This window comes from Brachypodium distachyon, chromosome 4, assembly GCF_000005505.3.
Source record: "Brachypodium distachyon strain Bd21 chromosome 4, Brachypodium_distachyon_v3.0, whole genome shotgun sequence".
Lineage (NCBI taxonomy): Eukaryota > Viridiplantae > Streptophyta > Magnoliopsida > Poales > Poaceae > Brachypodium > Brachypodium distachyon.
In genome coordinates, this window is record NC_016134.3 from 6,596,918 (window position 1) to 6,614,678 (window position 17,761).

Here is a 17,761-nt window from a genome sequence, read left to right on the forward strand (position 1 = left end):
AGTTTCTAATTTTTGCAAGTTATTTATCTCACCACCCACGGGATTTATACTTGGAGTCCACAGCAGATAGTTCGAGGCTTGTTTAGCCAGTTTGAGTGGCCAATTCACAATAGGTTATGATAATGAGGTCCATCAGATGTCCTATGTTTTAGTCTTTGTTAGGTTATGCCGTACATGAGTTGTACCGAGTGTCCTATATATTTGATTCGTTTTGTAACAACATTACATTCGGTAAAAATAAATTGTTATGTGTATCAATTATGCGCTAGCTTGTCAGGAAAGAAAAAACAATGCCTTTCGAAGAAAAGAAAACAACCATTATTATGCACATAATTGTACCACCTCCATGTTTTTTTTTCGAAAATGAAAGTTTTTATTGATCTCGACGGCATATCCATCGATACCCCTCCGTGTACCAAGGCAAATAATTTCGGACCGTTCAGTTAAGCTTTGGTCCGGTCTCAGACTCTCTTTAAACCCCAGCCCTGCGATCGATTCGACTCAAGCAATCCGGCTCCTGCCCACGCACTGCACTAGCCCACTAGCTTAATTAGCTCTAGTCCGCGGCAGCTAGCTCGGGATGGCGCCTCATCCCGTCGGCATCGTCTTCCTCCTCCTCCTCCTGATGGCCTCATCGTACCCGAGAGCCACCGTTGCCGCAGACTCCGTGCTCGGCCGGAAGGCGGCCGGCACCGGCATCGACGTCGAGGATGATCCCGAGCTTGCGGCAGCGGGGCATGCAGGAGGGAAGTACGCCGTGATCTTCGACGCCGGAAGCACGGGCACCCGCGTCAACGTCTTCAGGTTCGACAAGAAGATGGAGCTCGTCGGCATCGGCGACGGCGAAATCGAGGTCTTCGCAAAGGTATAATATTGTTCATCTGTTAGCCGTTTTTGAAACCATGCATGTTTTGGATGTTATATTGTTATTGGTGTGCAGGTGAATCCGGGGCTGAGCGCGTACGCCGGACGGCCCCAGGAGGCTGCGACGTCCATGCTCCCTCTACTTGACAAGGCTAAGAGCACTGTGCCTAAGTGGCTCGCAAGAAGAACGCCCGTTAAGCTAGGGGTTCGTAAATTAATTAATTAATTAACAAACGTATCTTCAATAATTTCACCTGAACGTAGTTTAATTTAATTTATAGTATAGTCTCGATTGCAGCACAACTGAAATGTAGATCTGGGAACAATTTGAATAGTAGTATGTAACTATACCATTTACCAAACAAACGTGTGCAGGCGACGGCTGGACTCAGACTTATCGGAGATGAGGACGCAGAGCAAATTCTCCACGCAGTAATTTTCGTCTTAACCTTAATTAGTATTTAGCTCTACTCTCGTTTTAAATCATGCACCACGATGCATGAAGGACTAGAGAGTAGTGACTTGTTGTTGGATTCATTCCCTGACAGTACTACAGGTCAGGGATGTGATCCACACCAAGAGCAAATTCCAGTACAATCCTAGCTAGATCATCGTTCTTCAGGGATCCCAAGAAGGAATCCACCTATGGGTACGTACTACACGAGCTGATGCTCTTAAGGGATCCCAAGAAGAACTGTCTTTGCACTTACTCTGTTTCGAGGATCAGTATTTTTCACGCATTCTTCTTACGTGTAGGTTGCTCTGAATTACCTGCTGAATAAACTAGGAGGAGACTACACGGAGACGGTAGGCGTGATTGATCTCGGAGGCGGGTCTGTGCAAATGACCTATGCCATTTCTGCAGACGCTGCTGCCACTGCTCCCATAGCGCAGGATCCCTACGTTACCAAAGAGTATCTCAAAGGAACAGATTACAACGTTTACGCCCACAGGTTGTCCTTGGACCCTCAGTTTACTAGTTCAGCTACTTTCTTCGGTCGAAATTACTTGTCAAAATATTAGATGTATATCTAGACACTTTTTGCATATAGATACATTCATCTTTGGGCAAATTTGAGACAAGTAATACCGGTCAGAGGGAGTACTAGAATTAATGATCTTTCTATTGCAGCTACCTGCACTACGGCACGATGGCCTCACGCGTGGAGATCCTGAAGGCGAGGAACGAAGTATTCAGCTCCTGCATGCTGCGGGGTTTCACGGGCAAATACAGCTACAACGGAGAGCAATTCGACACGACGGCGCCGCCACAGGGGGCAGCATACGGCAAGTGCAGAGACGAAGTGATCAAGGCCCTGAAACTGGACGCAGCCTGCAAAGCCCAGAACTGCACCTTCAACGGCGCCTGGAACGGCGGCGGCGGAGCCGGCATGGACGACCTCTACGTCAGGTCCAGCTTCTACTACATGGCCCTCGAGGTAATTAATAACGTTGGTTGAGAACTTCACTTCATTTTGATGATGGGGATTTGGAAGCTTTTCGAGGGATGATTCTGAACTCTGTTTTGTTGTTGTTGTTCAGGTTGGGTTCATCCACAGCGGGGCTCCCAGCGGGAAGACCACCCCGGCGGCGTTCGGGGCCACCGCCCAGAAGATCTGCGCCATGGGCTTCGAGGAGACCAAGGCTGCGTACCCGCTGGTCCGGCCCGCGGACGCGCCATATATCTGCATGGACATCGTCTACGAGTACTCCTTGCTCGTCGATGGATTCGGTAAGTTAACCATTAATTCATGGAATTTTAGTGCCGTTTGTAGTTATTTTAGTTGATACATTGATTGGTCTGCGGGATGTGCAGGTTTGGAGCCGACGAAGGAGATCACGGTTGTACAGAAGGTGAAGCACGGGGAATACTTCCTGTAGGCTGCGTGGCCGCTTGGAGAAGCCATAGAGGCCGTGGCGCCCAAAAAGATGACGCTCCAAGATCAAGATGCGTGATTTAGCTAGTACCTTGCAAATAGGGTGTGCGTTAGTGTAACCTTTTGGACACCTTCGTCGTTCCATGGTTTGTTTGTGTTTTTAGTTTTTCTGCGGGAGATCGTTCCATGGTTGCTGTAATACCGGTTTGGAATAAAATAAAAATCGCAATTGAGCAAATCCAAGAAAGAACCAGCCTATTTGTTTAGAGAAGAAAAATAGAATTTCTTATCCTCAGTAAACTATATTTCAAGAATTAATGCAGATTTTGCGCAGCCCTCTCCGTCCCTTCTTCCGTTTGTAGCTGCATATGCTTGAACAAAGTTAAATGGAAACCATTAGATAGAATTACTTGATACTCCTACATCAGTAGGAAGCGTAACTGGTCCCCAACTCTGGGTCTGAACTCTGAAGCCTGAACAAAGGGTACGAGGCACTGTAGCTGCATATGCTTGAACAAAGTTGTCAGCGTAAACAAGAGGTGATAGGCAGAAACTTTTTCTTTATCCAGCATGCATCTGATTGATAATAACCGGGGAACCAGAGATCCGACAGCTCGATGCAGATTTATCTTGTGCACTGTAGCTTCAACATGTATGCGCAGAAAAATTGTTTCGAGGGCCATACGACATAATGAAAATTATGAATGCTCCATACAGATGCACATCTAGCGCACTGTTGCTGCTCCATGGAGTATGATGATTGAGTACTTGCTACCGTAGAACGAACCACCAGTTGGCAAGTTCTGCGTGTTAATCTATCTGATCCTCGTTTACACTCTTACTTCTTCTGAAAAGTGCATGCCCATCTTTGACGAGGATGCCCCAAGTTTTCCGTTCTTACTTTGTAGTGCTCGATTACATAGGAGAGGAAGCAAACATGTTCTGCTGCAAGTTATAGCACATGTATAACGTATCATTGACATTTCAACTGAAGAAACTGTAAGAAGAAGTGCATAGCTCACTAATTGACCTGACTACCAATCCCTTGTTCCATCAATGGATGATAAAAAAAGAGAGGCTCGTGTGTCTATTCAATTTAGTTTTGTCACTATGAATTTCCATAGCTCACTAGCCTCTAAGTAATTATACATGAGAAAATGAAACCTAGCAAAAATACATTGTACGGACAAACTGCTTGTGCCTTCAGCACTCCTATGGCATGAAGCACATGGCAAATATAGAAGTGAAATTCTGTAGATTTTATTTGTCAGAAGCTTTAATACACAGCATTTGTATGAATATACTGGAAATTATAACGAATTAAATAGCACAATATTTCAAGTGAAAACATATGATTAATTGGTGTTTGGTAATGTCAGCATAGAAGAGAAAGCTTAATTTGAGCTATTCAAAACGAAAATGTGTATCAAAACTTTAGTATTAGAAGCAACTGAGCATTAGAAATGTGCGACTATTTTTCCACACGGAAAGTTACACTCAATTTTTGTGTAACACCAGGTCTCATAATGTGCATCGACTTACAAATAGTTTAATCTCCTAAATGTAGCATATTCACTGCAATAATAATTCTTAAAAGAACCAGCTAATGATACTTGATTATTTCTAAGATCATTCTAAATATTTATGGACAGGCACGGCAACACATACCTCTACAATCTAGTTCTCTTGCAGATTCCAATCTGGTCTGAGGTCTAGGGAAAGCTGGAAAACTTCAGCAAACTCCTTGATCAACGATTTATAAGCTAAATCCATCAGTACCGCTTCATCAATGTCTCTTCCACTGGAAGCCTTTTGTAATATCTCCTTAATGCTCCCGACGCCACGATCCTTTATGCCACAGGGAACAATGAGTTGAAATGGGGTTAAATCAGTTGTGACATTTAGTGCTAGACCATGTTAAGCTATCCATCGTGAGACATGAATTCCTATTGCTGCAACTTTCTGATCACCTAGAGGTGAAGTAGAGAGGACATATGTAAGAAACGGAACAAAGAAGAATCAATACTTTTAGACATCAGAAATATCAATATATAAGGAACAAAGAAGAAGTGGTAACTGATAACATAATAAAACACTTGGCAGTAACCAAAAGGAGAGCAACATACCAACCCAAACACCAGTGAGACCTTCTATCCTTGATGCCTTGATAAAAAAAGCATATTGCAGGGCACGGATGATCACTTCTTCAAGTGATCTAAGGTACCAATGAAGATCCATTTTGTGATGCCGCAAATTGAGAATCGGATACATAACAAGCTGAGGAAGCAAAATAAACAATTACAAGAAGCATGGATTTTCATTGGCAACATCTAGAAAAGAATTATGCGAAGAACAAAAAAATTGTGTATGCAATTAGTCAAGATCTTAATTCTACAAAACTTTCAATGCTGGTTCTACAGAAGTAGAAAAAAAAAGGACAATATTGTTGGCTGCTTCTTTACTTTACTTTGAGAATTTTTATTTAAGCTAGCTAGAACCATAAAACTAAATTGATGAGAAAGTAATCAAGAAACACAATGCCAGAGCACAGATACAAATATGTGAACTATACTATCGGATACAAAATACTGCAAATTTGACAGATACATGATACTACAAATTTAATGAAACATAATACTAAGAATTTAATTGAAAAATACCTGTCCAGGGCCATGATATGTCACCTCCCCACCACGGTCAATACGATGAATCTCAATAGGAGCATCCTTTACATTGAAATGTAGGTACTCCTCCCTGCTGTCGGTGCCCAATGTATAAACTGGCGGATGTTGTAGCGTGACTAGAGTGTCCGAGTCATCTGCATCTCTGCCTGCCAACCCTTTCCTCCTCGTAACAACAGACTTCTGCCAAGCCCATGATTTCGCAAAAGGAACCAAGTCCTGATGGAGATCAAAGCATCCACACCTGTTGAATATAGAGTGCCATAACCATGGTCAATGCCATACAAAATTTGTGCAGAACGAAAATTGCTAGTGTCATGACCATATGTTATATTGGCATTGCACTGCTAGTATCAACAATTCGGTTGGCGCTTGGCGCAGAAAAAAGAAGCCGCACTAAAATGGCAAAAATGTTTTCAATTATCTCTTAAATACAGCAGAACAGCTATCCTGACGATGATGATCGGCAGATGATTCTTTCAACCTCATGACTAAAGCAATTGTGTTAAACAAATAAAAGGTACATCAATGCTAGGTATCACCGCATCTCTCCATCTTAGAGACGAGTTGCATTTGACTGAAACTAAGAACATAAGCAGATGACCCCATTGCAAATGAAGATGCGCGAAAGGGGTACCTCCTCTTGTCGACGGCGGCGGCATCGCACAGAAAAGCCGCGTCAGTTGCGACAGCGGTAGGACCCGAGCAGCGGCCGGCAGGCAGGCCCAGACTTGTACTCCGGGAGCTCGCCGAGGAGCCTTTGGTGGTGGCGGCGGGGAAGGATAAGGTGTGGTGGTAGAGAGAGAAGCAGGGGGCAGAGCTCACCATGTCGCCGCCGAATCTTGCTCTGCGGATCAAGTCGCTCGCTGGTTGAGGGAGACCGGATTCGGGTGCTCCGATGGACCGGCGCGCGGCAGCGGACGCACCGAGGAGGAAGACGGGTGGGAGGGTTTGAGGGGATTTTGTCGACTCGTTGCTTTCATCCGTCCTTTTGGTGGTGTGGACCGGGCCAAGCCCATCTCTGACGGCCCATCAAGAGTATGACCGGGCCGAGCATCAGCTGTCATTTGATGTCCATTTTGTCCTAAAAAAAATTGAGGTCCATTTAAGTAAGCATTCTCTCCTTTCAAAGAAAAAAAAGTAAGCATTCTCTGGCAACGGAGTAACAGTACATAAACAACCACGTTACCTATCTTTAAAAAAAAGGGTTAATTGGATTTATGCCACTCTCTATTCCACCGGTTGGAAATATGCCATTACAAAAACTTGACTTGGAGAAATACCACTCTAACTTTCTTATACCTCTAACTATGCCATTTTGTTCACTTAAGACCAATTACTGTTCAGAAAATACATGTATTTCAGCGTGTACATCGGTACCTGCCTCCACTTTTTCTAGGGTTCGTTAGCGTCAGGATAGAGGAGCGCGTGGGGGATAATAAGAGGAAGATGAATAGAACTGTTTGACTCAAGGGCAGAGCCAGAAAAAATAATTAAAGAGGGGGCACTTAGATGTTCTTAAGAAGTTGTAACTCAAATTAGAGGGGGCATCAATGGTGAAAATCTAGCATTTGTACTGGTGTATCAAAATTGAGTGGGGCATTGGCCCCCATTGAGTATACACCGGATCCGCCCATGGTTTGACTTGGGATGGAAAAAAGCTATTCGTATAGAGTTATGTATATACATATTTAGACAGTATACGTGATGGTATTGGACAAAATGACATGGTTAGATTTATAGTATTTCGTATCCGATAGTATCTATTACTATCTATTAAATTGGAATTGGTGGTGATGGGTGGGTGTCGTCCGTCCATCGTCCAACCAGTGCCCCCACCAAAATCACGCGGCCCGACCGGTCCGAGCCCAACCCCTATCCACTCCCCTCGCACGCCGCCCCCAATTGAGATCTCCCTCTGCATCTCGTCCCCGAATCCTCCCCGATCCGCCTCTTCCTCCCACCCGCAGATGCTGACGATGTAGTACGATTTGGACAGAAGCACCCGATTGAGATCTCCCTCTGCACCTCGTCCCCCGAATCCTCCCCAATCCGTCTCTTTCTTCTATCCATTAAATTGGAGTTGCAGCGATGGGTGGGCACCGTATGTACGTCCAACCCGCCTCCGCACTGCCCCCAACCCTCGCACTGCCCAACCCTCGCACGCTCGTCCTGTGCCCAGGAAGAAAAAAACCAACGCCCGCTCCCGGTCCAAACTCCTACCTTGCGCCTATCCATACCTGCGCCTGACTTCTCTCCTGTGCGCGCAAGCCCCTCCTCCCCGAACTGATCCGAGACGCCCTCCTCACCTGTGCGTGCCGCCTCCGCTTGCCACAAGGCCCGGTGCCGCCGCCGCGCTCCTCCTTTGCGCGTGCCTCCATGAAGACTGGATCCGCCGCCGCCGCCATGGAGCATAAACGGCCCCAAATACCAGGCGAATCCTTCGCGCTCTTCTCCGAATCCAAATACCAGGCGAGCTCTTCTCCGACACGAAATCTTAACGCTTTGCCCCTTCTAAAAAGCTCCGCCCGCGAGCCGCCGTCTCGCGAGATCCATCCAGGCGTTGGGGCATGGTGGATAGCGCATTGGCGTGGCAGCCGATTGGAAGAACGGCGGTCAGGGCGGCCGCCGCTCCGCGACACCAATGGTGACCAGCGAGGCGACTCTAAACAGGGTAGGATAAGAGTGGCGGTGAGCGCATTGCCAGTGGAAAGCGCGAGGAGAGCAGCAAGGTGAGAGGAGATGATGAGAGGCTGAGAGCGTGCGGCGGCGAGCGCGTGGCCAGTAGCCGGCGGGAGGAGAGCAGCAGCGAGCGGCCAGAGGTAGAAGACACCGGGCGGCGGCCACCGGAAGCAGGCCGAGCCAGCATACGAGGAACGAGAAGGTTGGGGATGAATCGGATTATGGCTGAACGGGAGTTGCCTAATCCCAGCCAACTGAGCTTTTTCTTATTGGTTGTTTAGTCACTAAAGTAACCCAAGAAACACATGTATACAAATTAAAAAAACAGAAAATTTATTTGTCAAGTATTTAATTGGGACACTCCGCAAGAACATACAATTCTGACCAATTAGCCAAAAAAAGCAGCGTATATAATCAAATATAAATCAATATGTATCAAGGTGAGTTTCTTTGGCTAAAAACGCAGCGTATATCTTGGAAAGCAGTCTTGATTCTGAATCTTCACCTCCCTTATGCGTAGCGTAGATCATGCGAGGCCATGATGGCGTCGTCCAGCCCGGAGACCCCTTTCGACTACGGCATCGTCGTTGGAACCGGGGTGTCCTTGAGCGGGATAAAATGTCAACGAAACGTAAGGCCCATCGAAAGAGCAGATCTGGAGGGCCATCAAACGGCGACAAGGGGTGCAGCTCGCCGGCGAAGCGCACTTGGGCGGACCTTATGTCGATGACTGCGTTTATGTGGCTACGACGGTTGCAGTTAAAGTTGATGTCAGTCAATTCAGGTGCTTATGGTTTAAGTGAATATGTGGATTGCAATTTTATACTATGCATTGAGTAACCAATTGCTATTTGACCTGCTTTCATACAAAACAACGCACGCGAAATCAACATTCATGTCCTGCACATAAGTTTGTCAATCCGTAGCAACGCAGCCCACGAAAATAAACATATCATAAACACATCAACATTTAATTTGACGTTTTGATACAATTTTCCGTTGTTCCGTAGCAACGCACGGGTTCCTTTTTGAACGCTAGGTTTTTCTGTTGTAGATTGGATAAGTTGGTTGTTGCTAGATTTTAGACTGTGAGTCTCTATTTGAAAGCTAGGCTTTTCGCTGCTGTTTTACTGCCAGGATCATATTTAAGGTGCCTTTTCCATGTCTCAAGCTTATATTGTGTCAGTGTAGCAGACATATAGAAAAACACACTCCCTCGGTCCCATATTAAGTGCGAAATATTACTCCCTCCGTCCGTGAATAAGTGTACATTTGCATTTGTCCTAAGTCAAAGTTTTTAAAGTTTGACCAACTTTGTAGAAAATAGTAGCAACATTTATGATGTCAAAGTTGTAATATTTGAAGATGGATCTACTGATACTAATTTGATGTCATAAATGCTGCCACCTTTTTTAGAAAGTTGGTCAAACTTTAAAAACTTGGACTTAGGACAAAAGCAAATGCACACTTATTCGTGGACGGAGGGAGTACATGTATCTAGATGTATTTTAGTATATAGATACGTCCATATTTAGACAAATTTGAGTCACTTAATATGGGACGGAGGGAGTATCATATATCAGAATATGTTCAAAATATATATGGCCTGTCACCATTTTCTTGTGTGAGAAAAATGCGCAAACCTAGGCTGTGGGATTTTGTTTGACTCCTTTAGTTTTCTTTCCTTGTTGTTGCAGCATAAGCTTGGGAGAGGAAGCCGTGAAAAGGTGCAGCAGTTCATGGCCATAACTGGCGCAAGGTTAGATTGTATAGTTATTTAAACATTTGGAGTGTGGAGGTGATTTGTTAGTTTAGTGAATAATACATCATTTTTCAATGATAATTTTGTGGCCAGTGGTGAAAGTTAATGTGCTACATAGGTATCTAGTTAGTTTTTACTTGCTAAGAACTCTATTATAACCTGTGTTGATTTCATTGACGGCAAAACCATGCTAATTTGCCTGTTTTGCTCTAAGGTTGAATTTAGTGGTTGTGTCATAATGTGATTTTGTGATGCCGGCAGGCTGTGATGTTGTTCCAAATTAAACCTTTCTTGGAATGTGCTTGATGTCTTGTATTTACAGATGATCTTTCTTTTTTGTATCAGAACATCAGTAGTGGTTGGTGGTTCCATTGCAGTTGTTTGTTTGTCAAATGTTGCCAGCTACTGATAGCCTTTCGTTTATTTAATTATTTAAACCCTTCCCTAGTTTCCGTATGTTGTAAAAACAGAGCAAGAGATAGACTGAATCATAAAAAAACAGAACTGGTCAGTCTAGGGTTATCTGCATTCTGCCCAGAGGCAAGGCCCTACATTAATCCTGCCGAGGTTAAGGCTGTGATTCAAACAACACAGCACTTCAAAGTCTTAAAGAATATAGTGCATACCTATTATTGAGCAGGAATATGTAAATGGTTCCTCCAAATATCTCAAATTGCATTTACGAGTACATTTGTTGACATCTGTGTATGAGCACATCTAATTCTTCTGCTCAATTAATTTATTAATGCCTATGGCGATCAGTTGTCACAAATTTAAAAAGTGTTCTCGTTGTTGTAAAAGAAGTGATTTTGTTATCTGATAATGCAGTGAGAAGGTTGCCCTTCAGGCACTGAAAGCTAGCGATTGGCACTTGGAAGGAGCTTTTGATTATTTCTATAGCCAGCCACAGGTTTCCGTGGCCAATTCTCGGCATCTTGAAGATCTTTACAACAGATACAAAGGTATATTTACCAACCTTTGAGTTAGAATGAGTTCTCACTTTAGCGATTGTACATTAAATAGTTTTGGTTTATTTCATGTTCTTTCTTGCTTCATTACTTAATCGTATAATTTTTTCTCTTGTCATCTTGCGGTTTCTTACTTCTGATTTCATGATGGATCTTGGTTTGTTGCCAGAGCGTGATGCTGATATGATCATGGTGGAGGGCACATCTCAACTTTGCAACGACCTGTTGGTAAGGAACAGTTAATTTTATCTTTTAATCTTCATTTGGTATTAGCTCATTTGATTTGCATATGTAAGCATGTATGGTACACACTTGGCAATTTAATAAATCTTTTCTTATACATTGGATACTCCTTATGACATTAGCTGAATCTTTTTTCTGTTGTTGCAAGTGTTATAGTTTGTCTAGCAAGTGACAAAGGATGGATTTTACTAGTTAGCAGGATGTTGGTTTAGTTTTGATTTTAGGCATTTGGGATGGCTTCTAGAACATCTATTAGCAAATTTAGCTTCCTTGTGCATTGTTGGGTTATCATATTGTGCTTCTCCTGGCCAGTAACCAGGCGCAACAGTTTTCAACTGCCCATTTACCTTGGTATATGCAGGGGAATCTTCTCCTCTTATAGGGGGCAACATTATAGTGCTGTTATTTCTGTGTTCCATTGTATACTTCGTTTTGTCTTAGGATAGATGCTCCTAAAGTTCTACTGGTCTATGCTTTTTACTGAGTTAGCCATATCATATTTGACTAGTTTTCTAATGTATATGTTATTTGTTTGTTTTCCAGGTGGATCCTCAGGATGTTGTCATGGTATGTGCTTCTGTTCTTTTGGACCAACCTGTTATGTTCATGTCCTTTTGATTGTAAACTTGTTTTTGTGTAACCTGCTCCTGCAGCTGCTACCTTGTTAATTTTTGTTCTAGTTGATATTTGATATATATGGATGACTTTTTTATTGCAGTGATCTGATTATTCTATCATCTATGTACTTAATTGAATTCTGTGATCGAGATCACCATTGTTGATATCCATTTGATTATGTTGTTAACAGCTTGTCATATCATGGCACATGAAAGCTGCCACAATGTGTGAATTTACTCGCCAGGAATTCTTTGATGGACTGCAGTCAATTGGGTGAGTCTCATCTGCACTTGTGAGTTTAGTACATGTAGTTTTTGGGTTATATTGCTTAGTACTATCGTAAAATCACTGAACTCGGAAAATCCTATACTGATGCAACGTGTCACTCACATGTCGCTCCCTACCCAAAATGTCATCCTCAGGATGGATGGAATGTGCCAGTTCGCATATTCTGACAATGCTCCCTAATTATATTCTTGTATTATTTGCAGGGTAGATTCAATTGAGAAGCTCCGTGAGAAATACCATCATTGCGAGCTGAGATAAAAGATGACCGTATGTTTTTTTTTTGTTAAACTGCATGTTTCGTTCTACCTCGCTACTTAAATCGAACATTGGATTCCAGTTTGAAGAATCTGCATGTGAATCAAATGGGGCTATTAACAGATATTTTGGGAAATGATTGTATTCTAAGTTCTAACCTCTATGTTAATCTTTTTCTGTCCAGATAAGTTCCGTGAGATATACAACTTTGCATTTGCTTGGGCTAGGGAAAAGGTTAGCCTTAATTGCAGAATATTTATTTCAATATTGCCTCATTTGACACCTTATTTTTCAATGAGAAAATAGTATTAAGATTGCCTATACTAATACTTCGCTAAAACATTCCTATAATTTTACAGGGTCAAAAATCTCTTGCATTGGAGACACCTATTGGAATGTGGAGGTTGCTGTTTGATGGAAGGCACTGGCCTCTTATTGATCACTGGTGTCAGTTCTTACAGGTACGCCTCAAATGGCAGTTGTATCTAATCTTTTTTTGGACCACTGCTATTTCATTATGTTATGGTGTCACATGGTGCTATTTGCTTATTTTCTAATTCTCCAAATTTCAGGTCAAGCACAATAAAGCCATCTCTAGAGACACTTGGTCTCAGCTGTTGGAATTTGTCAAGGTACATCTGTCCATTCCAACTCCCTTACATATGAATGCTCAGATTTTAGTGGGTAAACTTGTATGCCCACTTACACATCACTTATGCAACTCTTGCTTTGTGTTGGTATCAGCCAAAGCTGACTAGACAATTGAGGTTGGCTAGCTGATGTGCCTAGGTTTTAGTCTCTAGATGGTCTTGTGATCTGTCACCTAAAGTGATTCCTCAATTTGTGCAGCTTTCAGGTCTATCTATCTATCTTTCTTTCCTAGTCAATGCATCTGCTCCTGCTATGAGTTGCGTGTAGAATTAGCTTGTTATTATCAGCTTGCCTAACTAAATTGTTGTGCTATTGCAGACAATTGATCCACAGCTAAGCAATCCAATCCAATTTTTTTTTCTATCCATTCGGATCCGCACCAACGAAACCTGTTTGAATACCCGCACCGTTACAACCATCTTGATCCGCACCATTACCAGGTCTACCCTGACTCCTTGACTCCTGATTCCTCTCCTCCCCGATTCCCTCTTCTCTCCCGATTCGCGCCGCCACCCTTCAGATCCACCGCCGGCAACTCGCCCCCTCCACCCTCCGGCTATCGCGGCACCACGCCCACCACCCTCCTCCACACTCAGGCCGAAGCCCATCTCGCTGCCTCTCCCACGAAGATCCAGCAGCGTGGCGCTCATCTCGGAGTTCATCTTGTCCCGGTCCAAGACCCTCCACCGAGTTGCTCATCCACGCCCGCTGCCCTGCTCGCCCTCCCTGCCTCCCTTCCATGTAGATCCATCTCAGTGTGCGGAGCTCCTTCCCCTACGTACCAAGCCGCCGTAACAATCTGAATTTTTGTTCCTTATTGATCCTACGAGACGTAGTACAGGTATCTTTTTTAAAGAATATATTTAGTTAACTGCAATTTTTTTGGATTATTGATCTCATTGTGTGTTTCTTGTAGAACTCGGGGTCACAATTCATAAGGGAAGGAGAAGGACTTGTGATTATCTACGCAGAAGGAGGAGACGTAGTACAGGTATCTGCAATTTTTTTGGATTATGTACGCAGCTTGCCTAGTTTCTTTTGCCTCTTGATGATTTGTAGCACAAGTGCAGTAGCTTTGCAGCACAAATAACCACCTAGTTGGTAGAATTATTTTTAGTGTTGTTTGTGTTTTGTTTATAGTTGCTCAGTTGTATTGTTTCAGGCTAGCTTGTAAACATATCAGCAATATGTCTGACAGTTCTAGTACTAGTAATTCTGCCAATGGGACCTTAGTGGTGTCCAATACTAGGAGATCAAAAGTCTGGAAGCATTTTGAGCCAAATTTGGTTTTCGTAGATGAGATTCCAAAGGCCGTCTGCTTGTATTGTGGACTCAAATTGACAGATACTCACAGTTCTGGCACTGGTTTGTAGTAAAGATTGGTTGACTAAACTTCCGGAGAACGAAGGTATAACTGTATTATTTTAACAAGTTATGTAATATGTCAACTATTTATATTATCTGATACGCATTTTCATTTGTAGGTAAAGACCCAATGGTGATTGTCTCCTAGATCTTTGATCTCCATCAATGCCTACAGGTATGCCATCTTGCTTGTCGATTTTTTTTTGAAGCCATAGTTGCTGCTCCTCAATAGTTGATGTTGCTGCTGTTGCTTTGCATTGAACTGTAGTTATTACTACCTCCAGTTCTAATAATTCTTATGATTTGTGAGAGTACAAAATTTAGATTGAAGTGTAGAGTTTCATTTTTGAATCTTTATTCAAGTTCTCTTGCTGAACCTTGAATAAAGGGGCTTGTTCAAAAGATTTTCCATATTTTGGCTCCTAAAGAGCAACTCTTAAACCTGTATTGGTTATCCGTCTGTTTTATTTCTTGAAGATGGTATTGATTTCTGCTGATAATATTCAGATGATTGTATATTTCTGCTGCTGTCTGCTGCCGGGCATTGCTGCTGTTGCTTGCTGTGCACCTGAACTTTGACATGGAGTGATGCTGATAATATTCATGAACTGCGATATGAAGCGAAGGCCTCTACCCGCAACCATTTTCATTGCCATGGAGTTCAGCCCTTTTTATGGTTACTAGTGTCGTTAGAGCTTTGTTGCTTGATGAGAAGAGCATGATTATCTTGATGAACTGTAAATCTATTATGTGCACTATCTCAGCGTCGTTTTCTTTTAGATGTGTTTTATTTCTGTTTTTTCGGGACCTCTAGACCGATTATCATCCTCGGTTAATGCATCTGGGGACACTGATATGAATTAATCATATTGTTACATGAGAGCCTGACATCGATGTATATCTAATGATGCCATGAATTTTGTTACTGTAATTGTTTTGTACAGGTCTTTGGGTTGCTACCCGTTTCTGATTGGATATGTTGTACAACCTAAAGATCACATGATGCTTGTACAATGGTTCAATAGTTGTTAATTTTGTCCAAGATTTGCTGTTTTAATTCCATATTGGATAGGACCCAATATCACTTCAGTGCTAGCTAAAAATCACATGATGCTTCTGGTTTGGACGTGTATCACTTCAACTGTATGTGAATGTATCAGTGTATCTGAATATAGTAGCACAGGCAGGCTGGGGAAACATCTGCTGGCAGCGCCTCTCCTAGCGTTGGCCCCCATGGTCTGAGACGTGGATTCCAACCCGCAAACTTCGTACGGTCTGGTGAGGTTCGGGGGCTACCTGCATGCGGTTTGGTATGGTTTGGATTAAACAAACAGATTAGTGGGGCGGATTGGTATGGGGAGCGAGCTGGCTGCCGCATGGATCGATCTGGGTCTGGTGCGGGTTTGTCCCCATTACCAGGCCTAAGTCAGGGTGGATGGGGAGAGACTAGACCAGACCAATCCAAACCGCATATTCACCTAGACCAAACCGATCCAATCCAAATTTTTTTTCTATCCATTCGGATCCGCACCAACGAAACCTGTTTGAATACCCGCACCGTTACAACCATCTTGATCCGCACCATTACCAGGCCTAGGTGGGGAGGGGGTAGGGAATAGGCTGCACGAGCATGGGAGGGGAGGAGGAAGGAGGAGGGAGACTGCGGGCTTGCTAGGAGGAGCAGAGTGGAGAGCTCGGGGCAGAGAGACGAGGAGAAAGGGAGCTTGGGGAGAAAAATGTGACGGCTGAGAGGGAGAGAGGCCTATTGGGCCGGCCCAGTTAAATGGTAGGCCCCAGGAATTCTATCAGTGGCGTGCACACGCTTACAGATCGCCACTGATACCAGGGGATTCTCCAAGTCTTCTGTTTATCTATCAGTGGCGATTCCTAACCTAAAAATAGTCACTAATAGCATTTTTAGAAATGAATAAAATATTCATATTATATTTGGTGGATGCCAACAAATTAAACACTTCTACTTTTCAATGTGTTACTACGTGTTTGTATTACATCAGACATTTCAATCCAAAATTCAAAAAATTTGTGAATAAATTTGTAGGATTATATGAACCTTTTGTACTAATTTTAAATTATAAAATTCAATTTCAATCAGAATGGGCTGAAAATTTGGCATGGACTCTTAGTTAGTGATAATGAGCATGCATAATTAAATTCAAGAAGAAATAAGAAACTTCTACCTAGAAAATGTTGATTTTGGCAAGTTTGGGTAGAAGCGATACTTGAGGTTTACTCAAATGGACCAAAACAAAAGAAATTATATGACTAATTTCATATTTTCACACAATTTTTTTTGTTGAGGTATATTATGGTAGTATTACTCTCCATGCCAATTCTCAGACTTTTTTGAATTTAAATGAATTTAATAAATTTAAATAACTACAAAATGTCCAAATAATCATTGAAATTGGGGCATGAATATTTTGAATCTTGAATTTAAATGCTTGGTGTAATACAAAAATATTGTAACTCATTCAAAAGTACATGCGTTTAATTTTTTTCACAATCACCTAATATAGTATGAATATTTTACTCATTTAAGAAACCAAGCATTAGTGGGGATTCTTGGAAAGATCGCCACTAATACTTGGTTTTTGGATTTTTGGAACCAAACATTAGTGGCGGGTTTTGGGGGGCTCGCCACTAATACTTGGTTTTTGGATTTTTGAGATTTCTGGACCCGATTGGGTTTCTGGAACCGAGCATTAGTGACGAGCTCCCCAATACTCGCCACTAATTTCGGTTGTCCTATAGCCATTTCTGTACTAGTGACATTTTTTTGGCTTAAAAATTACCATCCAAATAAATATATGAAGTTGCCATCCTATTTTCTATCAAATTGCCATGTCGACAACTTTTTTATGACTTAAAAATTACCATCCAAGTAAATATATGAAGTTGCCATCCTATTTTCTATCAAGTTGCCATGTCCACAACTTTTTTTATGGCTTAAAAATTACCATCCAAATAGTATATGAAGTTGCCATTATATTTTGTACCAAGTTACCATGCCGACAACTTTTTATGGATTAAAAATTACCATCCAAATAATATATGAAGTTGACATCCTATTTTGTATGAAGTTACCATGTCAACTACTTTTAATGGCTCAAAAATTACCATCCAGTAATATATGAAGTTGCCATCGTATTGACCGTGTTAGTTTAAATTTACCATATGGTAAAAAAAATAGGATAGTAACTGGTGTACTATCATTTGATAATAGAAGAGTTCGAAAAAAGGTCCGTCGAAATGTCTGAGTGAGATATTATTTTGAAGTTCTATCGATACGAATCCAATTACGTAAATGGACCATGAATTGGATGGACGATTTAAGCTACAAAACATTTTAAATTATCAAAAATCAACCTTTTGTGTTTCCCCTTCATGTGTGCTCTTAGCACACTTTGAAAGTGCACGCATGCAAATCACAGCTGCTGCATCAAAGAACAGCCCGTGATGATTGAAGGTACCCACCGGCCGGCTATC

The 17,761-nt window shown here is 42.4% G+C and overlaps 1 protein-coding gene, 1 long non-coding RNA gene and 2 pseudogenes across 3 annotated transcripts; 3 read left to right on the top strand and 1 right to left on the bottom strand.

The window, feature by feature from the left end:
* The first annotated feature begins 500 nt into the window (after positions 1-500).
* LOC100839543 (probable apyrase 3) lies at positions 501-2,979 on the top strand. Its single transcript, XM_024455197.1, is given in 8 exon segments — positions 501-865; positions 941-1,069; positions 1,240-1,296; positions 1,421-1,513; positions 1,621-1,817; positions 1,997-2,303; positions 2,407-2,596; positions 2,681-2,979. Coding segments are annotated over 8 exon segments (1,323 nt in total). The 5' UTR covers positions 501-580; the 3' UTR covers positions 2,746-2,979.
* A 141-nt stretch (positions 2,980-3,120) lies between these two features.
* Positions 3,121-6,380, bottom strand: LOC100839847 (annotated as a pseudogene).
* A 1,144-nt stretch (positions 6,381-7,524) lies between these two features.
* Positions 7,525-13,348, top strand: LOC100840145 (annotated as a pseudogene).
* Positions 13,349-13,716: 368 nt separating this feature from the next.
* On the top strand, positions 13,717-15,198 carry LOC112268546. Of its 2 annotated transcripts, none has more exons than XR_002960346.1 (4): positions 13,717-13,730; positions 14,052-14,297; positions 14,374-14,429; positions 14,762-15,198. It is a non-coding gene; the product is annotated as an uncharacterized LOC112268546 (long non-coding RNA). The 2 variants fall into 2 exon arrangements; XR_002960347.1 differs by having other exon boundaries at positions 14,186-14,297.
* Positions 15,199-17,761: the final 2,563 nt, after the last annotated feature.